The sequence below is a fragment of the Prinia subflava genome, chromosome 1 (assembly GCF_021018805.1).
Source record: "Prinia subflava isolate CZ2003 ecotype Zambia chromosome 1, Cam_Psub_1.2, whole genome shotgun sequence".
Classification (NCBI taxonomy): domain Eukaryota; kingdom Metazoa; phylum Chordata; class Aves; order Passeriformes; family Cisticolidae; genus Prinia; species Prinia subflava.
Window position 1 is genome coordinate 136,815,789 of NC_086247.1, and position 27,039 is coordinate 136,842,827.

A 27,039-nucleotide genomic window follows, 5' to 3' on the forward strand; every position below is an offset into this window, starting at 1 on the left:
TGACATAAAACACCAATTAAAATATCTGAGTCACAAAGACTATGAAAAGGACAACCTTTACCTTCTGAATAGGAAAGGAAAAAAGAAAAAACAAATCTCATGCCAAAGTGCTATTGCTGACAGAGCTCTTCCCTTCTTTTGACCTGCAGAATACAAATGGACAAGTATTGGGACACAATATAGTACATACTTTCTTACAAAGTCTCTCCAACTAGTCACTGCTTAAAAACTTGCCATTTCTCCTCTTCCTCAACAGGAGAAAAAAAAAAAATCTTCTGCTCAGGACAGCTGAACTGTGCTTAGAAATCCTCATAAAACAGGGATTCAATGAAGTCTACAGAGGCTTGTAAAGTAACCTTTTGTAGAACATTTTTACTCCCAGCACTGTGCTCAGCAGATGGGTGACTTTCACTTCTACATTTACAAAACCAGCCTCATGAAACACCTCAGATTAATCAATTAAGACAGGCTCTTATGCACATCTTTCTCTGACTCAAGGAGGAGGACCAGTCCTCTTGAGCATGAAGATCTACAAGTATGCTTTTGGATAGCCAAGGCATTTGAGCTCCACTGGTTCAACAATGCTGAGTGGCACTGATTCTTGGGATGCCTTTCAGGCAAAGGGAGGGGAACAGATACAGCAAGGCAAATGCTTCAAATTGATTACTCAATCAAAAACCTGTTAATCATTCCCAAACTACTCAAAAAAGATAGTTGAAAGTTCAGCAGAACTTACATTTATTAACGGAGATTTCATTTAATTAAATATAAATCACAAACCTGTCAGGATTACATCTAACTGAAGGAGTCCAACTACAGATCATTCTGCATATTATAATCTGCAAACTGCATTTCATACATTGTAAGCATTTCTCCACTAGCAATCCACTCTGGAAAAGGAGGCCAAAGGTCCCAGCCCAGCCCCACCAGAGCTTATTTCACCCACTGTGACGCTCAAAGCAACTCAGCTGAAAAACACTGGCTGAAATACAGTGCCAAGGATGAGCCTCTGAAAGAACAGAAGTAAATCAGTGCTGTTGAGTCATTTAGCAGAGAAACACTCGACATTCAACTCTCTAACACAGGAAAAATACATTTTTATTTCTTAAAGCGCCTCTGGCATTTTGATTAGGCAACTCCAAAATGGTATTTCTTCTTTTGCTTACTTTTCTGTTAAATCATTGGACTAATACAACCTCAACCCTATCTACATGCCAAGGCAGGGGGAAAATGAGAAATTAAGTTGGCAATGTTATGGAAAATATATAACACAGTTTTAGCTAAGTTACAAACTCTCCAAAACTGTGTTTTATCATTGTGTTATTTGCCATTACTATGACTTTATTCAATTCTCTCAAATGAAACATTTTCAAGTTTAATCTATGATTAGTCTAGAGGATTTACTGTAGTCCTTAGATAAGCATAGAGCAATACAATTTTTATAGTATTGCAAATATAATCTATAGTAGTGAATTTATGGACTCTCCCTTAAATCATTGGAAATTACATGTTTTTATTCAAAGTCAAAGATGATTTGAACTCAACAGAAACCATTGAGAAACATTATCCATGTGACAAGCTGGAAGATTAATCCACTAGACATTCTGGATGTACTATAAGTGAACAAGGAATCATCCGGCTCTGGTCTCAGTGGAAAACTAAGTGAGTCACCCTCTCTTAGCATTCTCAACATTTAGGTGTTAAAAATTAACTTGGATCAAAAATATCCAAAAAAGCACATTTACTGTCCCACTATCCTGAAGCATTACTGTTACACACCTCTTGCCTTTTACTGCTAATTCTACTCTAATATACCTCACACCTGATCACCCCAGCCATCTATGACCTTTCCAAATATTTGCTTTCACATTCACCCTCTTGTTCTTATCTACCTTGTTCCCATCATCACAGGCACAATACATCTATTTCATAACAGACCGAGCCAATAGACCATGATGTTAAAAAACCATGGGATTAAATTAAATCCTGGAAGAACACAAGCTACATTACAGAAATCAACAGTCTGTTAAAAGAAATGAAATACTAAAAAATTCAGGCCTTATGTAAGCAGCAGAAGTGCAGGAAAAAAGCTCTTCCTGCATTTTTTCCACTCTCTCCTCAAAGGTTCTACCCTGTCAAAGCAAATTTGTACTGAGCTGAAGAAGGCCAGGTAATAAATTGCATGTATTTAGCCTCGACAACTGCAGAGTAGAAACTTTTGTACATACTTAGGCACATTAAAAACATAAAAAGCCTGGTATAAAGTTTAATAATTATTCTAGACTTCTCAGTGAAAACATGTCCTAAGTCTCATTAACAAGTGCACACTGGGTCTCTACAGAAATAATTCTCTATTAATAATTATCTAATACTAATTCTCTAATAATGCTTTACACTGAATAATATACCTAAATTGACTTTCATTTTTATGGGAAAAGGATCTCTTACTTGCTATAGGTATTTCTACATAGAAATAGAGATGAACGTACAAAAAGCAAGAACGTCATACTAAAAAAAAAGATACTGGATTATAATGATACTAGATTCCCAGGTACTGGATTAGACACAAAATAGCTTAGTTCTATTGAAAGATAAAATTTCTTCCAGTATATTTATTTTTGCTTATTACTGTTCACTTTATTCATGATCACCAAGCCAAATGTTTTTAAAGGAAAACATGTTTTAGTACAGCATACAAGAAACTACCCTCATATCTACAAAGCCTGTATTCTGGCATTTGCAGTTTTAAGTAATGTCTGAAAGACAATAAGATATAGATTCATACTAAATGCACAATCAAATGGCATGAAGTTTTCCTCCAGCTCCACTCATCATGTTTGGACAGTGAAAGTTTTTAATAAGAATGCTAGATTTTTAATAGGTATAGATAATTTTTAATCTCCAAATATTTCTAATCTGCTCTCCTGAAACACTTCTATCTGTGAGATACCACTTAAATAAATAACTGAGTATTGAAACAGGGCAACTCCAGAAAAAATAGGAAGAATGGCAAACTGAAGGCAAGCCATCCTCAAAACACACAAAATAAATACTCCAAGTTATTAACTCCAAGAAATAGGTAATACAGGCTGGTCAGTATAACAGATTCTTTGGAAATCAGTAGAAGCTGACAAAAGTTGCCAATCAGTGACCAAAGAATACACTATGGAAAATCTGCATCTTCTGATAAAATGCACCTGGTTAGAGAAGCATGTCAATGACTTAGCTTAAGATCAACAAGCTGGAGCAGAGACAGTAGTAAAAGAACCAAAAAACTTAAAATAATGACTACAAAATGTTTAGGGTCAATCTGTTGTGGTGCCCTTCCAGCAGATAACAGGGTGCTAAAGTCTCCCACACGAAGCAGCAGGTGGATATGTGAAGCCTCCACCACTCGTCTGTAGAAAGCCTTGGCTACTTCTTCCATGAGAGGGCAGCAGCAGACACCCACCAAAACACTGCCCACAAATCCTGACCACAGGCTCTAAGCCAGCTCCCCATCCATCCCAAATCAGAGCTCCATGCTTTCCTGCTGTTCTCACAACTAGGCCACAAAGGAAACTCGACCCCCATCATCTCCCAACCTGTTCTTCCCAAAGTGCCTCTGCTGATCCACTGCAGCACCCTGGCCTCTCCTGGGAGATATCCCACCACCCCTCTGTGTGTGTGTCCAGGGGCTCCTGCCAGCTCCTGAAAAAGGCATGGGAGCTCCCAGAAGTTGTCCTGTAGGCTCTCTCCTGTTCAGGAGCATGCAAGTCGAGGTAGTCCCCTTCTGTCCCTGCTGTTGACCATGAGGTATCTCCTGGTCACAGCATCCTAACTCCTTTGCCTGACAACCCAATCTTGCTTTTGGGCCAACATCTCCCTCTGGTGTCATTCCTAGTCAAGAAGTCTCCTAGACAATTTGCATTACCTTCCATTATAAACACTTTAAAATTTTACTACTCACTAAAAGGAAGATTAATGCAAGCCAGGAGCTTGATCTAACAATATACTAGAATTCTATACCAGAACCTAAAATATATAAAAATATTTCTTTCACTGTTAGAATACATCAAACAGGGTATGTGCTTTTATCTTCTGCACTTCAGACTTAATTAGGTGCTCTGATACTTTGGAAAAATATTCAAATGCTCTCAATGAAAGGTAATAGCAACAGAGATGCTTTTATCCACACTCACCTAATCAAATACATAAATGCTGAATTCGATACAAACCCCTCATTTTTAACAGGTAAACTTAAGCTATGACAAGATCAAAGCATAAAGGGCAGATAATTATAAATTTGCACTGAAAACTGATACGAAAAAGACACTTCTGCACTGGCACACATTGCTTCACAAAAACGAAATACCTGGATCTTCTTAAATTAGTCTTTCAGAGAGGAAAGAACAAGTGAATCAGGTGAATTATCATGCACAAACTTCAAAAGAAAAGTGTTTCTTAACAGGCTGTTTTCAGTTCATTTCGGCTTCACAGAGGCCGCTTTTCCCCGTCTGGCTGCAATGCCGGGAGCCGCCACCAGGTGTCTCCGGCTCCGCGTTCGGCCGCGGAGCGTCCGGCGATGCCCGGGACAACAGGGCACGAACTGCGGCCCTGCCTGCTGCTGAACAAACATCGCTTTGCGAACAGGCAAAATAAGACCTGCATTTTCCTCATCTTCTCCTCACAGGCTGCCTACTCCTCTTATTTGGGAACAGAACAACCTGCAGCAACGTAAATAAAGACACTTTCATCCCCTCTATGCCTCCAAAGGTCATGTCAAATGCTGGAGAGAAGTGTTCAACACACTTGGTCCCATCTTGCTGTTTTTAAAGGTTTAATATACAAAATTGGCAGGTTAAGTTTTACTGACATCTACATCCTCTGCCTCACGGTTGTTTCTTCTCTTTCTAGGGAGACAAATCCAACCTTCTCTCCTTCATGAGAATGCTGTTAACTTTCAGGGCATTTGTGCCCCCTGGTCTGTACATCAAGGCACACAACATACTATGATGCTACAAATAAGCCATAGCTGAGCTAATGATTCATGGGTTTACAAGCTACAGAAAAATTTCCAGAAAGTCATCTTGTTTCCACCTTCACAGGTCTCATGGTGAACCAAGTATTTGTTCACTGCTGCTTCTCTACTGAAAAACAGGTAAGAGTTTACATGAACAGACCTGCATCACATCCCTGTGAGAACAAGAACACCACAGAACTTTTTTCTCTAGACCGGAAGCGGTGTCTTCCATACTGGTCTGGCACAGAAGATCAACTCCCTTCCCTTTTAAAAGTAATCTGCCTTTTCTCTTTGTATGTCAAAACAGATGAAGGATGCTTCAAGTCCAGGGAGTGATAAGAGGTATGAAGAGATCAGCTTTTCACTGTTTAACATGCAGGTGATGATAGCTGAGTAAAACTAGGAGGATGAAATAGATGTGTCCATCTGCTTCCAAGAGAAAATCAAGAAGGTTCAAATAAATTCGTATTTCCCAGAATGCCTCTAATATATCCCAGCTACACAAAGTAAATGGAAACAGAGGTCAGATATATTGTCTTCCAGCTAAAGCAGGTACTCAAAGGTACACCGGAGCAGGTCTCCTGCCGTGCTGCAATGAGAACCAGCCCAGCAGCAGCGCTCAGCCCCACTGCCCCTGGCAGGCAGGCAGAGCACCAGGGGAGCCTGCACAGGACACCCACAGTGCTCACAGCCCACTGCCCCCTGCACCTCTCCAGCAGGACAGACTGGGGAAACAACGTGGGACTGGGCTCCCAACCCAAAAACAGCTTCCTTAAATCAACATGTTTGTCACTCTTGTAAGGGAACAGTGAGGTACCGGCAAAAGGAAGCATGGATGAGAAAATAGCTAAATACCAAAGAGAAATTTCAGTTAACTGGGATGGAGACTTAACATAAATTTATAAAAGGTTAAGTTCATGTGTAAATTAAGAAAGAAAGCAGACAAAGGCAATGTGAGAGGAAGAAAGCTTTTAAAATGGAGGGGAACTGCGTGGCATAACCTAGAATTAAGTGACTGATCAATGAGCTTGATGCTCACACTGAAGTCATTTTACATTTCAAGCTCTTAGGTAGCAATTCAAGTCTATTACACAGCTGAAGCATTCAATATACTGGATCTATAAGAGAGTAAAAACAAAGACATACCTTGTCTATTCCCATTCTCTTCATCCTAAAGAGGAAGAAAGAGTGCATATTAAAAACTCAATAAATGGAAAAAAATGCATAGGCATCTCTAAGGTTCAAAGACTTGAAGTGAACTGGTAAGGTTAACTCTATATTTTGATACTTCCTACATTCTCCACAACTACTCAATTTAAACTACTCAATTAAGGCTTTTATTCTGAGTATGTAGAGTAATAGTTATTTTAAGCATAACCCTATGAAACGTTCCCACGGAAACAACATAAACAGGATTATGTTAAAGCAAATGTACCAAACCCCATGAAACACTACCATGGAGCCTCATACTGCACTGTGTGTCATTGCAAGCACTTTTCACCCTGAAAGGCAGGCAACAAAGGTTACATTTTAATCATCTCATCACTCAAAGCTACATATGCAAGAGATACAAGTTGTTTTGTAAGCCACGTGTGAATATGCTTCCTGAAATTTGAACCAAGTTCGTTTTGCTTTCAGTACTACTACTACTAGGGGAAAATATGTACCTCAAACACTATTTAGTAACAACGTGGAAGAGTCTCCTTCTGCTCACTGGCCCCAAAAAATCACATAACTGGAAAGTAATGGGAGGAAATGGCATGCTTAAACTAATATATATATGTATATATATATATGTATAACTTATGTTACTTTCTTGTGATTATTTTGGTATGAAGATCATGTTTATCCTTGTCTACGAAGTTCTACCATTTAAGAAGCAGAATTATCTAACTATGGAGATACCAGCTTACTTTCTAAACTGTAACCTTCATAGAGTAATAAATACTTAAACAAATACAAATTCTGAGACTAATACATAGTATTTGAAGAATATTTCTTACATAGTATTTGAAAAATATTTCTAACTATTCACCGCAGCTAATTAGAACAGCTTTATCCTGAACGAAAGGAGCAAGGAAATAACCACAGAAGTAACTTTCACCTGGATATTTCCTCCTACTATTAGATGGATTAACTCAAAATTTTCAGGTATTTTGTATTTAAAGGAAAATCACTTTTTCAAAATTAAATAAGCTCAAAGCAACTACACACTGACCAGAGCAATCCATTCAAGAGAGAAAGACTCAAAGAAATAAAGGAAATAAGACCTAAATATGAACACTGTAAAATAGTGAGGAAGATACAAATCTGTCCTAGCAGCAATAAATTTCTTACAAGGCATACAGAAGTTCTGCTGGATCTTTGAACGATATTACAGAAAGATAACTATAAGGAACAAAGAAATAAAGAATAAAGTAACTTCCACAAACCCAAAATACTGAGTTAACAAAAATCTAGCATATATATTCTCCTTTTAAAAAGCTATGATAATTGTCATTGCTGCCCAAACAGTGTATCTTTACACTAGACAGTCCTGTCTGCTCTATACTTTGGTAAAAATGGCACACTAGAAGGGAAGTACCATGACTACTAGCTCTTGAAGCCCTGTAAGTCAGTTGGTTTTGAACTACAATCAGCAGCTCAGAATTAGACACGGGTAACTTCTGCATGTTTTGAGTTGTGGCCTATCTGTCAAGTGAAAAAACATCTTTAGAACTTGAAATATTAGAACTCATAGTCTGAAAAATCTGGGTTACATGTATGGGAGGTTACTTGGTTTGATGATATATAACAAACATTTTTGAAGAGAAAATGTAGCTAAGGTGGAAATGCCATAATTTATGAAATACTGCCGTGGGTTTTGTCAGTTTTGTCACTGATCATGCAAAGTTCTGTTACCAAAGACAGCTGCAAAACATCAGTTTTTCATGGTATCAAGCCAATGAGATCAGGCTTTGAAAAATGGAATGCATGTTTTATAACACAAGTGTTTGGAAACCAGCTTTCCCTCCTACGGTCACCCCTTACGTGGCAAGATGTCAGTATATGAAATATACTTCTTCTCCATACCTGAAGAGAAGATTTTATCACTTGCTTCTCGGACAAATGAACTTGGGAGAACAAATATCACACGCAAAAATAGTGTGTATTTAACAAATTCTAATAGGTACTTGATGTTAAAGGCATTATGCAACATTTGCTTTTTGAAATGCCAGTTTAAGAAATCTTCCACACATTCCTTATTCACTTTCTTAGGGGAAAGGAGGCACGGGAAGCAAGCACAATGCATAAATGGGGTATTCCTAAACGTGCAGCTATTCCCAGTTTGGTGTGTGTCCCCACAGCACAGTCAAGTACTTCTGCCCAAAAGAAATGTGTCAAACCACATCCTCAGTTTCCAAGGTCACCTTTCACACAGGGCTGTCTCTCCCAAAGACTGACCAGACAACAGTTTTCTCCATAACCTATCACAGTGTTTATAAGTTAGTTAATTAAGGCAAATTACAATGAGAAAGGGATCCTTGATTTGTACTTCAATAGCTGTTCTATGCAGAAACCATGAAAAGATAGTAGAACTTAGGAAAATACCCTGAATTTGACCTAGACCTGCCCTACTACATACAGATGGAATGCTAAATAATAATATATATTATCTATATATTTTTATTATAAATATTTAAATATATAAATAATTTAAATACAACATACTAGCATTCCATTTTAAAATATGCAGAGATACTTCCCTGAATTGATCATAACCAATCATTTTCACATGGGGAAAGGATGTCAAAAAAAAAAATCACCTGAAGTACTGAAGTACTACTAGGAGTTCATGTATCAAGACAAGTGTGTTTAGGGACTCAGAGCAGTCAGACAGGTCTTGGAGGTAGATCTGCCTACATCTCTTTCCTCAGAGCGAGTTCTTCAGGACAATAAACAAAAGAGCTTTCCAACTGAACAAAGGTTTTATTAGACTAACAACTAGAAGGCCGAACTTCTCAGAATTTAAAAGCTCAACACCTCGAACATACCTAGGCAGTGAACAGGTTATTATACATTTTATAAAGTACTGCCCATTCCTCTCCACTCAATACATCCTCTGGTGTGCAGCTCTTCACTTCCAAGAAAATTCACCTCAGTGACTCTCCAAGCTGCAGCATCCTCCAGCATACAGAAAGTTTATCTTCCAGTTCTCACGGAATATGCAGCTGTGGTGTGATCCTTATCACTCCTTAGGAATATTATGCTCTATGTCCTAGAGATGCCACTGTTCCCCCTTGTGAAGAATCATGTCATCATCTTCCCAGAGGATTCCACCTGACCCATTAACAGCTTTTTCAAACATGCAGAAGACAAGCAACAGGAGCAGAACTTTGAATTAAGACATTTTCACCAGTATTTCTGAATTGGAACCTATAGTAGGTATTTAAAAAATCAAAACATATATCTACAAAGAATGTGGAAAGATTGCTCAAAGGAAAGCACTTTTAGGTATTTAGATATTTTAGATATTGGATGTTTAGATATTTACTAGTTTATGTTGATTTGTAGTAAAATTTAAGAGATCATAGGGCAAGCTTACCTTGGGGGAGGCAGGGAGGAATTAAAAGCCAATAAAATTAAAGGAGCTAGAATGCTTTTTATCCTATGGAAAACAATAGAGACTTCTGCACTGATCTAGAGGGAAAGCACCAGCATCACACATTGACACTTGTGATAAAAAAGGGCTGCAGCTCTGAGAAACAGGTCAAGGGCTGAGTGACTGCAGCTGTTATGTCAAGGGCATCTTCAACATCCAGCTGTGATCTCTGTTTTACAAAGCAGTGACTGCATCCTCAGGTGTGAAGGAGAGACAAGGCAGAAAAAAACAGTCAGAAAAACAAATCATATTCATGGTTATTATACTCCCTCCGAGGAGTGCAAAATGAAACATCTATGATTTCTGAGGCACTTCTAATTTGGATCAATGAGGAAAGAGAGAGGAATGCTATTTGAGCTTACAATCAATGAGAAAGACTGTAATTAGCTGGTAACCTTATCTGGTCAAAGATCCTATTGAACAGCTGAGAAATGAGATTTGTCTCATATTAGGATGAGGCTGACAATAGGTAAATTTCATTCCTTCATACCATAACTTAGGTACATATATTTCTACAAAAGCCACCTTATGAAGACCATTAAGTAGTAATTTGGAAGATCTGTTCTTTTTTTTTTTTTTTTGCTTTACTTCATGGACATCCAAAGGAAGAAAAGAGAACATAACCATTCAGGTTAATTAATATAACCATTCAGGATAACGACTCTGTCCAAATGAACCTTACCATCTTTATATGTAACTGAATTCATGAATAAAGGTGTTACAGTATCCAATCATCTCCTTATTTCCTTTTCAAAATTAGACAGAAACAGGAATGAATTAACCAGATTCTAACATGTCAATGAAGAAACAGAAAAAAATTCAGAAGGCATGAAGATCGCTCTTGCAGAAAAAGGAGGAGTTAAAAAAGCTTCAAGACAAAGTGGTGAGATTTACAGGGGTTGGGTTCACTACTGGTTGGGTCTCTCAGAAACCATGAGATATGAATGAGAGAGGAAGGACTGACATTTCTTTTTTATAATGCTCTTCAATTGTGCCTGTCTCCTTTTGCATGTGAAAAACATATTGACTCCCTCAGAGACATCTAGTGATGGCTTTTTTCCAGAACATATCCAGTCACTTCTTAATTAAGGAACCTAATCCTATTCATGCTGTTTATTTTCACCCTCAGCACAAATAGGGGCTCTTGTTTAGAGATGCTACCAAGTGCATGTCATTTACTCTGCTCAAACCTAAGGCTTCCCCACACTCCTTCCTCTGTTTCACACTGAATTCAAACAGACACTGCTATTACCTGCCCTCAATGACCAGTAATACTGCTAACAGTTTCACTTCCATGTAACCTCAGTCACACCTTGTCAAGGAAAAAATTTGGACACTCAAGTGAAGGCTGAATAGCTGCAGTAAACTGGAAAAATGTGCCAACTTTCTTCTGCAAAGCTTTTTCTACTTCAAAAGAAATCTTATAGCCACCAAGGGCAGGCAAAGACAGACAACTTTACTGAAAGACACCTGCAGAGATACATGACTCAATTAACTTCATGCTCTTTCCAGAAAGCTTCAACATCTATTCCCCAGCTTGGTAAGAATTTCTGCTTCTGCCTAACTGGAAAAGTAAAAGCAAAACTGAAGGGCAGCATGGCTCATGAAAACTATTACACTTGATGCCTTTAAAATGAGCAACTATCATTTGAACTCACTAGGAAACACACTCTCACAATTTTCAAATTCCTCTCATTATTAAATGGACTTTTTCTCAACATCCCGTACTACAGCAAATTTCAAAAGCTTCAGTCACAAAAGAGAACATGCACATGCTTTGAGCAAGCTAGACCAATTAGCTACTTAACATTCAGACAGTCTTGTTTTAAATAAAAAACTAGAATACTTTAAGAAAGGTTTCTTTTCATGTAGTCCTATATATATCATGTATATATTCATCTCTTGACTAACAGAGCACTGCAGATCCTCTTTTCAGCAGAAAGAATATAACAGAGAAACACTATCTTTCTAATGTACACTGAGTTTAGCATACTCAGTCTGAAACTGAGGCAAACATTCTTCTCCATCTCTAAATGTGATGGTGTGACAAATTTCAGGTGGGGAGGGGACAACAAACGCGAAACCCAAACATCATACCCTTTAAATCTGCACTTAGGAGAGGTACAGACTAATGAATGACACTGGCTTTGGATAAAAGAAGAATGTGTACAGAGAAATACTTTCCAGTTCTGCAATGACCACTGTTCTCACCCATGATACAAGTATTTTTAACTGACTGACATACTCGGTCAATGCCATTTTACTGGGACAGATCAGCAAACAGCAATTAAACAATGCCATGAGCCCACTCACCTTACAAGGGATCTTCCATCTGTGTAAGATAGATCTATAAACACTTATTTTCAAGTAAGCTGGATTTTTGACTCTAAAGGGTACAAGGCTTTATATGAAGTGCTACATTATTAATTCCACTTACTTTAAAAGAGAACTGAACTGCAGATTCCGGAGGGTAAACTATGAAGTGTCTTAAGGTGAAGCCAAAACCCTGAGATGTCCTCCTTAGCACGACAGTTTTAGGACCAGGCCAAGAGAAAGTTTCTTCCTCCTCCGATGGTGATATAGCTTCACTCTGCTCTTTTCCATCTTTATTTTTTGATGTCTAAAATAGAAAAAGATATGCAGAGAACTTTTAATTTGGATCACTGAAAAATAAAAAGAACACAAGAGAAAGAATTCCTAGACATTTCTGTATACTTGAAGATAGAATTTCTTCCCCCCAATCAAAGTAACTTAATGACCACTAGTATTTTCAAAAGTGTACACTAAAGCAGCACCCCTTACACCATTGCACCTCTGGTCATACTGCACACAGAATAACATAATTAACTTAAATTTTAAATGAGGTTAGATATTAAAATAGACATTCAATAATGAAAGACTTGAAGGAACCACAAGAAATGCATACAGCTTGCATGTTTTATCTGCCTTCTATCTAGAGATAAATATGTGACTTCTGGGACCCCATTTCTGGCTGTACATATCTCACATACACAAATACAGAACAAAGTTGTCCTTCCCACACAATTCAGGGATGATTTTCTTGACTAGTACCTCTTCACTTAATACAAGTAAAACAGAACGTGCAATTGGTTAGACTTCTCCAGTAAGACATTTTCCTCTAGTCATACCTATGACTTCACCTTTGCTTTTTCCACCCTCAGCTATCTTTTCTGAACATTTCCGTATGCAAACTGTAAACACAAAAGTTAAAAAGTCTCTTTTCCTTTTACTCCAAGGAACTGTAATCCTTCCTCTCTTCCAGAAACAAGAAGTCTTGGCTAGTTTTTTTTTCTTATGGGTAATTTTATATACCTATGACTCAAGCAATATATTAGAATATTTACTTTCTCAGCCTTGTATAAAATCTTCCATTTCAACTTTCAAAGTAAGTGCCACACCAGCATTCAAAGGCAGGAGACACAAAGAAAGCATTCGAAATCCTATGACCCTCCTCTAAAGATTCTAGTTCAACGATGCGTGAAACAAATTTAGATACCAGAGCCTATAGCCTATTCAAAGGGTATTCAAACAGAAATAATAGTCTTCTTGTCCTCCAGTAGCTCTGCTGCTGTGGCTCAGCAACTGGCTGATCCGTGTCAGAGTTTACTGCTTGGTTTTCTCCCTGTCTTACTCCAAAATAATCTCATTTGCTTCAGTCTTAGAGCTAGAATCTCAAACTGCAGTGCTAGTTGGCAAGGTGGGCTCAGCCAGCTCCCACCAACATCTACAGAGAGGACAGAGGGTTTCCACTCTAACCACGAGAGCAACACATACTACTACAAAGAAAATATTGCCGCTCCTTGGTGAGAGTTAATCCACCAGAACAACATTTTGCTTTCAGGTATGTAAAACACGACACATTTGCCCACAGATGCTACAGTTTGTCCTCAGAAACCCACATCTTGCTTATGTCCGACATGGAGAACCAGCAAATACCAGCAAGTGCTCCAAAGACCAGCCTCCCTACCTCCAACCACCCTGTTTTCAGCAAGAAAAAAACCATACAAATGGACACTGCAGCCAAGCCAAGCAATGGAGCTGCTTCAGGAACAAGAAAATACAGAGAATCCATCCTGACAGCCTGCTCTTCCAAACAGCCTGGAAGAATTAACAGCAGATTTTGAAAAGAACAGTTATAAATATCAAGGACTCTATCTCAGCCTAGTCTGCCCTCATCTATCATCTTCACTCATGTTTTAAAGTGTTAGTGTGAAACCAAGAAGACTCCACAATTAGATGACTAATGAACAAAAAATTAGTGAGCGCTGCGGAACTGCCAAGATGAGAGGCTTGAGTTTAAAGTTCAAACAATGCAAAGATTAGGGCAAAATTTGCATAATCCTTTAGCCTAAGGATGGAGTTTGTTATTGAGGTGCTTCTAACCACTCTGTTCAGCTTCTGAACACCAGCATTTTATCAGTTTTGCACAAATAAATGTCGCTTTTCAGGCTTTCAATCTCAGGACACAAGCAGAAACTGGAGCCAGTAAGAACATTTTGATCCTAGTAAACTGGCAAAAGAAATAGCTCCTAGTAAAAAAAAAATCACTGGCCTCTAAAAAATGACAGTGATTTCCTCCATCAAGTGACTCACAGCAACCCATCTATTTAATATTCCCTTGAAATCTTTTGTTTCTCCTCTAAGGTTTTTATACACAATGCATGATGCAAAGTTTCAAATAATCCAACAACCACAGATACTGAAAAATTTTCATAAGCAAATACCCAGTTAGAAATAGGTAAACAGCAAGCTTAAATGTAGCACTGCAAAAAAATCTCAGTCTTCAATATACTTCCATCTTTTTTCTAACAAAAACCTCCTTATTTAGCCAAAAGGTAGTTTTAGTAACAACTGGTGACTATAATTTACATACAGAAGTACAAAAACCTCTGTTCAAAATACAGCCATACAGAGGACTTCACTAGCTTTTAGAAACAGGAGTTTCAGCATTTCGATGCATCAAGAGGACCTCTAACTTCCTTGGAATTTCATGTAAACTTTTAACATTCACAAGTTACTGAACTAAAAGTTACTCACAAACCCACAGTCAAATAATTATTTCTTGAAAGAGCACACCAAAAGGGAAAGGTGAACTTCATGCCAACCTTGGCTTGCAAGGTCTGCCAACAGGGTAACAGAAAAAGCCAGTATCGGTAATAAATGTGAGACATTCAGTAACAGCAACTTTCAGCCACCACTATGAACAAGCAAGAATCAGATTTATAAAGAGAGTCAACATCTGTTGAGTAACCCTGTGACACTTCCAACCACAGCACACACACCAGACTATCCCTTGCCAGAAAAACTTTAAAAGGGAACAATAAAAGTTCTCAAAACCATAAACAAAACAAGGATGCAAGACACCAAGCAAGAAACAGATGATGTTTAGCACAGGCAAGTACACACTACTGAAGGCAAACCTCCTACACAGTTTTCCTTGCAAATCAAATATCAAGTTACAAGTACGTAAGTATCTCATATCCATAATGGAATCTGTCTTTTGGGTAGAGTCATTTGCATTACAAGAGATGAAAAATTAATGCATCATTTTCATGTAAGGTCTAATAAACCAAAGATTATTGTGCCATAGTCCTCACTGAAGATCTGTATGTTTATTTCTCTATACTCAATCCTCAAAATCGAAGTCAGAATGCATACAATCAAGTTCAAGAACTAAAGAATCACAGGCTACTAAAAACGATTCAAGTGCCATTTCCCTGGGGAATTTTTCATACAAGGTTTCTGCACAAAGTATCTCAAAGCATCATTTCCTGTTCTATGCAATTGCAAGGACACACAACAGATGCTTTAGTGCACTGTAAAATGCATACTTTGTTTTTAATATTGTATTTAACCCTTCTTTCTGAGCAATGAAAACATCCATGAAAAATCAGATGGCGCTATAAAAAAAACTACATGAATCACTGGCAGCGTAACATGGAGTAAGAAATTATGTAAAATCAATAAGTAGCATTGTTTGTAAATAATATTATTTCCAATTAAAAGTAAGTCTCAAAGCAATAGTTTCCTATTATATCAGTCTAAAATAACAACTAAAAAAGATAACATGTCCAGCCTGCATACTCCCTAAAGCCCCTCTAATTTTTAACCTTCTCATCCATTTACAGACCTGTACTGTACAAGCTAAAAATCCTCACATGACAGTTGTAGGCAACTGAAGCTATAAATAAAGAACAGTCGTCTTGAATATCTAAACAGATACACAGGTATGGTCTAAGTTCTGAACACTGTCTTCATCGGTAAAAAATTGTGAACACAACAAATGATTGTTATGTTGTACTATCTATTCTGGAAAAATCATTCAAACCCTTTTAAAGTTGGTATGAGCAATCAATTTCTATCTTTGTGTTCAGTACCCAAATTCAAAATTATTTCTAAAGAAAAGGGGCATGGGACTGGCATCCAGATTTGCTATCTTTTTAAACTGTTTCAGTTTATGTGGTTTTTACCATACAGTATGCTTCACAAATAAATTATGTATATAAAAGTCTCATTGTAGATGTCAGGGTTTCCCATGCTACATCTTTCAGAGCCTACATCTGTATTTAAAAACAAAGCTAAAACAAACAAACAAAACCAATTCCCAAACCAACCAACCAACCAACCTCTCCCACCACCAGGCCGTGCAGGAGACTCACCTATCAGCACCTCAGTCCCAACATGGAGACTGCCTGTGCTAAGCAGCACCTGCTTCAGCTGCACTTAGCAAATGTTCAACTCTTAGCTGAAATTTTAGTCTACCAAGAACAGTGATACCTGATATAGCAGTTCAGCTAGATAGATATGTGCTGAACAGAAAATGAGCTGATGTTACCCAATTTTACAGATTCAACAGCCATCACACGATTTTTAGGGCTTTTCAGTAACTACTGACATTAGCCAGAGGAAAAAAAACATACTTAATAATCCGTAAGAGACACTGACAGGATATTCCAAATGCTCTAATAATAGCTGGACTCACTTGAAAACAGGAATATTTCTCTCACTTAGCTAACTGCTCTGTTAAATATCTGCTATTGCAGAGTGAAAGATTTTTCTAGAACAGTCTGGCCTCGTTTTAATGTGACAATGAAATACACTCTTTAAAAAGCTAACAAAAAAAATTACAAGGTCTTTTCTGGCTAAGACTACAGAAGGTGTAGGAAAAAACCTGCCTATAAGGCAGCCATATAAAAGATTATACAACCTTTTCTGAGATACAGTATCTCCATCTCATTTGCAGCATAGGAAAGCATATCCAGCACACAAAGACAGACAGAATTTCATTTAAGTAGCACCTGAGAAGCAGGATCACTCACACAAGGTGTAAATTGAGTCTTTTTCTTTCAGTTCTCAAACTAAAAAACAAAAAGTTCAAAGGAAATGAATTTCACATTTATAAAGCTAAATACCATGATCATGTACTGAAACAGTGTGAAGACATAGTGAGGGAATTTCTAAAGTGTCTTTATATCAAACTGGAATGCACAAACAGCATCTTATACAGAAGTTATTCCCAGCTGAAGAAAAGTAATTATTGATACAAAAGGTGACACTTTAAGTAATTCCATCTTCCAGGTATTCAGAACATAGCCTTCTTCTCAAATCACTTATAGCCTCAGGAAATATAATTATTTCTTACTGAAAAAAATCATTGCAAAGAGACTAGCAGGAAAACTGGAACACAGAAAACCCCAAGCCCAAATCAGTTTAGGCCTCTGTGTCCAATATCCACTTGTCCAAACTTCTGACTGACTTTTATGTTTACTAAAATTTGTAATCTTGCCCTCACTGCACAAGATGTTGACAGAGACAGAAATTCAGGCAGGAAATATAACCTGTCAGTTTATTTACTGACAGTGCCCTTCCCTCAAAGAAGTGTTTCATCATTTTATGGCCTTGAAAGGTGGCTATAGAGTGTAATCAACCATATTCTCCAAACCCACATAGATGGTCAGAAATCAGTCTGCCAAATTGGTGAGGAAATCTATAAAAATCCTCAATGTAAGATTGTGGATGGTAATTGACACCATAAAAAAAGGCATCTAGAATTTGCAGAAAGCAAGAGAGGCAAAAAAAGAAGAAAAAAACCTGAGAAAAACACCAATTGAATATTTAACAGTTGTACATGCTAGACTTGTTAAAAAAATTCTCAGCTGAATTCCAAAGATGCATGCAGCACTGCATGCATAATACCAAAGTTGTCTCATCTTTACTAACATCAAAATTAGTGTGCACAGTTAATTAACAAATATCCCAAATGTTTCAGTATTTTTAGTGTCAAACTGGAGCATTCACTTTTGCATGCTACTCCAGTGACACCCATCACACTAAACAAGCAACAAGGTTTAAAAAAATTAATAATGTTTAATTTATGTATAGATTTAAACCTGATGGCAGATTAATAATAATAATTAACTGTTCCTACTTACATGGTCTGTCTACTTCAATCCAAAAGTACATCCTTTTTCTTGTCTACCTTTTAGAAATACAAACTTGGGCATGGCTGAATGTAATCAATGCCTCTCAAAGTGAACTTTGCCAAGTAGAAATAAATCACTGTGAGTTAAAAAAAGTTTCCCTCTATCTAATAAGCTGAACTCTCAACATACAATTAAAATGCAGTACAGATTCACAGCACAATACACTCGACCTAACAGTATCAACCATATATTTATGTGATTGCTGACATTTACTATGTGCTGATACACAGCAGTGAATTAGTCCACTCCACTGAGAAAGCTTTCATTTACAGAGTGACACTGTAAGAGTGCTCCCCAAACAAAAAAAAATCAGACAGTTTGAGACAGTGATCTACTGAAGCACAGAACTGTTTCCTACCCCAGAACATGTCTAAGGATTCCTCTGCACAGTGGACCACAGGGATCTCTGACTGGTAGCAAGACCCTCAGAGCTCGAGACAGAAGGTATCTGTCTCCATCCTGCCACTTCAGTGCTATGTATTTCAGAAAGCTGCAGGAAGGACTTGGTTGCTCAGTGCTTGTAACTGCTGACTCTGTTTTCAGTAGTTACCAAGAGGAGGCTGCTTTGTCATGAAGCACCTGAAACTGGAAATGCAGATGTAAAACCCTCAAAGCTCTAAAGATCAAACAGCTACAGAACCACACTCACCACAAGACGATGTGGAGATAAATACAGCCTGAGTCCACACACATAAAACCATCAGTAGATAGCACTAATAGAGACAGATAAAGCTAGTCAGGGCCCTCACTCTGGGGTCACTGCTGTCTGGTTTTGGATCTGGGGGCACAGATCCTCTTTCATGCTACTGTTCTTTGTGAAGTAGGGGGGGTGGGGGGGGGAGAGAGAGGGAAGGAAAACCACAAGAGTTTCCAGAGGAAGACTTCATCTCCCAAACTCAGAGAAAGCATCAGCACTCAGAATCACCAGGGTCCCCCCTTCATCTCTTATCAGGCAAGTGTAATGCATTCATGAAGAACAGGATATTTGCTGAGACACCCCAACACTAACACTCCCCTTGTATTACAGCTGAATGGGATGCGCTAACTGGAAAGGGTAATAGAGGCAAACAAACTGAAGAATTCAACTACCACTAGAACAAGATGCAAATCCTTTATGACTGCAAGTGGAGACTTTTACTACAATTAATGGTTCAGTATTAAACAGAAAAACAGGAACAGATTATCAGTGGTCACAGTAAGACTAAGGGGAAGACGGGCAATGCAATTCCTCCTGTTTGCTGCTCACCTGGGTTGGAGGTGGGACTCAAGCAGCCACCAGCAACAGCAAGGTAGTCTCCCTCTGTCCAAGAGCAGCTCTCCCTCTCTAAGCCCCCTCATGGGTCTTGCAGAGACCCACAATGAGACAATTCAGAGCAAAGGAAGGCAATAAAGATGTGAGCATCAGTTGATGATGGAGTGACCACAGGTCTAGGTGTGTCCCTCACAGGAGCTCACCTCTTATCACACCATTATGGCACTAAGCCTGGGTCCTTTTTGGTGGGCTAACCAAACTGAATTCAAGCATGTGTTAGGACATAATCCTGGAAGCAAACCTACCTGTCTTTTAGGACTGTGAATCTCATCCAGATGGAATAGAAACTGATATCGTTCAATAACAAAGGCAGCAGCCACCTGCCTGCAGCAGAGGTTAGTGAGGACACCAAACTTTGAAGTGCATCTCAGGACCAAATAATTCAATAAAATACATAAATCATATCCTCTAACCAAAACCAGGTAAGGACAAAGGCAACTAAGATGGCAATACCTGACTACTCCCAGTGTATGAAGTAAGTGGGAAATCTGCGACCTTTCAAAACCAAAGCATCTGTGCCAGCATGGCAGATGGCTGGGAGGCACAGGGAAGGAAACAAAATTCTGTCAAGCACCATGCAGGCTGCAGAGCTGGCTTGGGCTCGGAAGCAGGACAGAGGGATACATGTTTCTGTGTACTTTCTGTTTACTTCTGTACTACTAGCATCATAGTAAACAGTCATTCAAAGGAGAAACTGTATTTTCAAGATAAAGGATTTCAGTTCTCATAAAGGTCCAGGCATACACAGAAAACAGACAGTAAAAACCTCCATGTGTGCATGTTATTACACAGCTCAAACTTGCCTTACTGCACTCTACTGTTAATGAAAGGCAGTTCTGTAAAGCAGTTGATGCTCGTGTCAGTCTCATCACTACTCCACAAGCCCTAAAAAGCAAAGCTGAAGGCTATCTACAGCAAGGATGATCTCAAAAATGTCCCCTCCAAGTGTCTGGTCAAGTGAAAAATTTTCAGTTTACTTTGCTCTGGATTAAAAACAGTAACACCCCCAGTGGTTCTCCAAACTGAGTCTAGCTAGACATACTTGCTTGAAGGAAAGCAGCTTTCAGCTTCCCAGGCCACGTGAGATTGAGAAAGAGTTGTTCTACTTCAAAGTATGGAAAATTCCAACTTACTAAGTCTGCCTAGACTTTAAGTAACTTTCTTCTTCTTCTACACTGCACAAGCTCAGGCTTTCTCATACTACAGTTCTGATTGCTGGACCTTTTGCACAATTCTCTTCACTTCACCAAAATCAAGATGATGTCTGGTATGACTAGTGCTCCACCACTTTTTAAACAGAATTTCTCCACACATAGCCCCTAACCCCTGAATTATCCACACACAAATATAAACTAGCTTCTCAGATCTCCCTTCAAACTCTAGATACTCCCAAGTTAAACATATTTCAATTCATTAATCTACCATATGTCTATTTTAGTTTTACACACATATATACGGACAAAAAAGTATACTGTGTTGTGTGTGTACATATATATATATATTTGTAGTAGCTTGTACACATCCAAAAAGTGTACCAATTGACTGGGATTCTTCCCAAAGATAATAGATTCAGATAATTTATACTGCCACATAGTAACAGCCCATTTCAAGCAACAGCACTGAGACACAGAGTAAAAAGTAAATAATGAAAAATTTCACAGGAGAGAGATGCATACTATTTTCACAATGTGTTTTGTTTGTATCTTGATTTTTGTTATTCATAACAACAAACATGGACTTCATAATATTAAATTTAGTCAGAAAAACATTAACAACAAAGAGAAATTGAGAGCTTCCTTGTTTTCCTATAGACCCATTAGCAAAAGCCTCCCCTCTTAACAGCTACATCCTTAAACTGGAAAGAAAGGAAACATCTGCAGGGCTGGTAGCTAGTACAACAGCAAAATATCATGTGATCTTAATTTAGCTAAATTGAAAATCTTCCTTCTCTGCTTGTTCTGTCATTGCTTGTTTAGAATAGGGAATTTCTGTCCTCACCTTACAGTGTAATCTGGAAATATCAAAGACAGAAGACAAAGAAAACATGCTTCTGCACCTTAGCATTGAAGAAATGTTTGAGGTTACTCCATGCAATATAAAAGAATCTTCTCAGCAGTCTGACAGAAGTGGTAAGAGCACCTTGCACAGTCACCAGCTGTGAAGAGCTGCCTTATGCTGCCTCTTTCAAACTGTAGGAACTTTTTCAGATCCAAGGCTATGAGCTGCCCCATGACCCACTCTGTTTCCTACGAACAGGGAGAGGACAATAAGAAATACCACCTCTGTTCTCAGCTAAGTACACTACAGCAAAAATAGGAATAGAGTTTCAATGAAGTTTGTACCCTTTTTGCTTTCCAGAATAACTCAGGCTTTACAAAACACCAAAGATACCAGATGGTTTCCACTACACTTCCACCATAGTATAACCACAAATGTATTTGCATGTGAAATAGCTTTGCAGAAACCTTCAAGAAAATCAAAACCATTGCACAATGTAAAATGACCAAAATCACCTGCACAGACCCCATTTCAATAACCTGATGCTCCACACTTGAAACTATTACCAGCCCTGAAACTACCTACAGATTTCCTTCTCTTCATAGTGGTTTTCTCCACTGTAGCCAGAGACTATGTCTTGGATCAAAAAATCATTAACTCTACAAGGACATACTTAAAGTTGACCAAACCACCCAAGAGAACTTTTCCTCAGCTTCTTTGTCCCTGGCAAACTTCTGTGTTGACTAAGCTACTCCAGGGTGCAGCTACAATACTGAGTAAGGGTTTTACTGCTTGTGGGCTGAGCAGTGGGACAGCGTGTCCGTGTACCTGCTCTGTACTGAATGTAGGCATGAGGCTGACCTTCTCTTACTGAAACTACTGAACTTCTCAACATAAACAGAATATGCTCATTTGTGTTCTAAAAACAAGAAAATGAGGTCATTTAGAGACTAGACACATCACTTCATCTGCATAAGCGCATCATTGTACCTGCTGGTAGTTCAAGCTGTTAAGGCTTAAGCTCATTCAACACTGCACTACAGCAGCTCTACTTGGGATTTTATTTCATGTATATCAGAACAGTCTCTTGACATGCCCAAAGCCAAACAGAAGGCTTTAGAAGATATCAGGGATTTGATCCTTCAATGTCAAACCTAAACAGTAACCTTAAAAACATGGTTATTGCATGTGGGTTGTTATTCCAGAATTTGACTCCGTTAGCAGAAGAATTACCTAGTCATATGGGGGGAGTTTTAAGAATAACTGTGTGGATCAAGGCTAGAAAACATCACAGGAATTTTAACACAGAGAACATGGCTCAAAATACCACAAAAAAGACCAGTGTGTCAAGATTCTTTACCTCGCCACATACACAGCTTCCCTCCCCAAAAATAACATCTAATAAATCTACATACAGCTAATACTCCGTGTTAAAGCTTTCTAATAGAGTGACTTATCAATAAACTCCTGCAAACTCACCACTTAAAAACATTCCTGGTCCTGTGTTTCAAGACGTTTAACTTCAACATTCTTAATAATGTGCACAATCAACACACTCTTAGTTTCATAAGCCCTAAACTTGGAAGTGAAAAGGCTTGCCCATTGTAAAGTGAAATAAAATAAATTAGCATACACAGATGCAAAGCCACATATCTAAACATCCAAATTAAATTATGACCAACCTCTAAATTTGTAATCAATTGTGCATATATAACAGAGGAAAAAAAGCTGTCTTTTCAGAGAGTAACTTCTTTGACAAAGATACAATGCACAGGAAAACACTTAAAAAGGAGTCTGAGGTTATTAACCTGAAAAAATACATTAAATCTTTATGCCCAGAGATGTCACTAAGAGGATAAAGAGGAGAAAGTTGTCCACAGGATTTTCAGTTTAACTGCAAATCCAAAAGCTTCTGAACATTGACTTATGACATGATCATATGTGACCTGCACACATTTTCTCATCGTTTACATTGTGTATGTCAGTAAGAACAGTGGATATAGGTAACTAAATCTAGGGTTTTTTTCTCTGTCTGGAGGTTGGAGTGGGGAGAGAGAAGGAATCTATCTATTTTAACACAGATCTATTTGCTTATTTAAGACCTACTTTGCATACCTATTATTGTGGCTTGAATTGCTTACTGTTGCTAAGTTATTTCCCTGTACTTCTGGACATTACAAAATGTTTCTCCAGCAATGTGAATTTCCACAATGAGTTAAGTCACCAGCTGTTTCATGAAATGATTTTATACTTTTTGCTTAAACTGAAAACAGCAAACCCTACACTGCTACTGGACAGATTTTTATCATATTGCTTCCTCCCTCTCTGAGGCAGCAGATGAACAGAAGAGCACAGTAAGATAAACAAATATCACATTTCAAAACCATTATCAGCTGCAAATATCTCAGAAGAAATGCAGATACCTTTGTTATTTCATCCTCCATGTGACACACTTGGAAGATGGAAAAGCATTTTTAATGTTAATTGAGATTCTCTGGAGGAAGGGAAACAGCTGCAGTGCAGCAGCTGCTGCAGTACTGCTGCGTTCTGGGACTCGAACGAAGGTGAGAAAGGCGAGAGCCGGGCTTGCACTGCAACATCGCATTCTCACACACTGCCTGCAATAATCAACTCCAGCTAAAAGAACAGAAATCAGACACCCTGGCTGCTAGGTCACCACGTAACAAACCTTCATGTACATCAAAACAGTCTACGATGAGAAGGTTTCTCCAAGACCAACAACTGCAACGATGAGGCCCACCCTGTGCAATGAAATTTGACCAACTGGATGTTTACTGAACTTGTAAAATACTTACCCCTGGCTGAAAAACCCAAGATTTAAGTATTTCCATGGCTGAAAGAACATTATCATTATTTTTAGAGGCTAGAGTGCAGCACTAAGATTTTTAAAAAAAAAAAAAAAAAAAAAAAAAGGTCTGATGCAGTTTATCAAAGAAACAATGAGAGGACATGAGAAGATCTGATCTGCTCTCCTCAAACTAGCAGAAGTCTGCTCAGAGCACAGTGCTGACATGCTCTGTGCTGGTAAGAAGACAATCTATACTCAATTTGTAGTCTACTGTTTCCTAACACATGAAAGAAAGGCATTTGTGATAAAAGGAGGGAAAAAATCCAAAACCACTGTATCACCTACTTTATATTACCAACCAGTACTTCTTCAGGCTATCTGAAGCAGTCGTATTTATTTTTTTAGGCATTCTTGCTCTACTGCATCTCATCATGGCCACAAGGTCAACTGACATACCAGGCATCTCCAGAGTCTGTTCACGTGCTGGAGGCCCACATGAGCCTAGTTCATATGTTACTGAGGAAAAATATTACCCAGCTCTTCCATCCAATCATTGAGGAACTCCTCTTGGACCACAGCTAGCATGCTAAGTTATGATTCCAAGACTACAACTCCATAAACACCAGACTATCATATGGAAAAAAGAAATTGCCTTAACATTTTAAGGCACTCTAGCCCTCTCTTTTTCCTTCTTTAAGAAAAGAATACTAACAATTCTTTGTTTACTAAGACCGGACTACATTAAAAATAGGATTAATTATCTGTCAGGGCAGTCTGGATAAAGTACAAACATAAATTTGCATATAAAGCTGTATTTACTGAGGTCCCCCATAGGATACAAACCTTCTACCCACTACTCTGCTTCACTAATTCTACATTTCCAGTATGCTGAAGTTCTGAATTGCCAGTAAGACTATCACACTTGAATCTACCCCCATCTCCCAAAACACAGCTGTCACAGAAGCTATGCAAGAAGCAAGACACTTTGGTACTTTGCAATAACTCATTTTAAGAAATATTTTTAACACAGGTAATGCAGTTCTCCCATGAACAAAAAGTACAGGATGAAAAACTGCAACCAATCAAGTTTGTCACTGAAGGCTTCTGAGTAATTATTTATGGGTCACCATGCGATAGCCATTAATCCCGTCCAATGTTTGGACTAAAAGCTGTAATTCGCTGATGATCTGAACTTCACTGATCTACATCACAGAATGATTTCACTTTAAGGGTTTTTGTTTTAGTATGAAATATTGCATATCCTTTGAAAACATTCTAATACACAGCTTGCTGTATCAGAGTGCAAAGGGCAACTGTGCCCAGCCATAGTAACTTTTATGTCACACTATGAAAACACTTTTTCTAAAATTTAAACTACCACGATAGAAGAAAATATCCCTGCTATTTCATACTTGCTCACTTCCTGTTTTAAAAAATAAGCTTTGAGAAATATATGCTGCAGAGCCAAGGGAGTGGGTGGTGAACAGTAAAAACAGAAGAAATTCTTAGAATAACTGCAACCTAATTTGAGATGTTATTAGTGACACAAACTTCAGAGGTCACCCATCTGCTTTCTCACCAGCAGCCTGCTTGGGCACTGGGAGGTGGGAAAGGTGGAGAGCAGCACTGCTGTGTGGAGCACAGTGCACCTCTCCCCAGGCCTGACAGCTTCCACGTCTATGGCATTTCAGTGCAGCAGGAACAGAGCAGCTGCACTGAAATGTCCCACAAACAAACTTGCAGCTTCATTTCAAAGAAAAGTATCAGCAGCAGTTCATTAAACTGTATAGTCTACAGAGACTGGACCTCAGTTAAACTAAACAAAACAACCCCAAACACACAACAATTGCATAGTCTATATAAAATCCAGCAAGATCCAACAGTTCTGCAACATTACTGCCTCAAGCATGCAATTAATTCAGGGTATACTGATCTAAAGCTTGTTTCTTCTTTCCATATTGGTAAGAAAGAGTTTTAAGATTATGTGAATCTTGTTTTGCATTGGGGTGAGAGGTTTTTCATGGTTTTTGTTTGGTTAGTTCATTGGGGTTTTTTGTTTGGATTTGGTTGGAGGGGTTTTTTTTCGGAGGTGGAAGTGTTTGGGGTTTGGTTTTGGGGTGGGGGGCAGTGATTTGGTTTTTAAAAAACTTTCCACTTCAATATGCTCCAAAAACAATTCTCTTTTCCCTTCCCTCTGGTTATATCAAATGCACTTCAAAACTCTGCAGGATCCACATCCTAGGCCTTTTCTTATTTCTTCTTGAAATAAGAAGAATGCTGTGAAGCATAGGAAGCAATTGTCATATTGCATTTGACTGGACAGGTGAATTCTTACGCATACGTAAGCAAACTAGATCAAACGGTTGGGCATCTGTAAAAATTAAACATTTAAGAGAATGCATCATGTTTCTTCTGTTTTTCAAAAGTTCAACAGAAGATACTTTTTACCTGTCACATTAACTAGACTACTTGAAAAACCCAGGCACCATCAATCAGGTTTTGCATCATTACCAAAAGAACTAAAACAATACCCACAAACAAACAAAAACCAAAACCAAACCACACCACCATCACCTAGCCATGTATTTTCCTGATTAAGAAGCTTCAGTACAGATGTGACATATTAGGGGTTGTAGGCATTTTTAAATGGCAGATTATTTCAAAGGACCTCCATGTACAGCAGAAGAAAATTCTGAATCTCCTGTTTCTCGTAACTGTACTGAAGCTGCAATTTTATAAGAAGTGCTTAGCTTCCCCTTACAGCAACTAAAA

At 38.3% G+C, this 27,039-nt stretch overlaps 1 protein-coding gene across 2 annotated transcripts in view; it reads right to left on the reverse strand.

The window, feature by feature from the left end:
• The window catches only part of ARHGAP21 (Rho GTPase activating protein 21), a 113,698-nt gene that overhangs the window by 54,746 nt on the left and 31,913 nt on the right, over positions 1-27,039 (reverse strand). For both annotated transcript variants that reach the window (XM_063413821.1, XM_063413830.1), the window contains 2 exons: positions 12,082-12,264; positions 6,149-6,173 (listed from right to left, as the gene is read on the reverse strand). In XM_063413821.1, the coding sequence (XP_063269891.1) occupies positions 6,149-6,173; positions 12,082-12,264 (208 nt within the window). The remainder of the gene's footprint in view (positions 1-6,148; positions 6,174-12,081; positions 12,265-27,039) is intronic.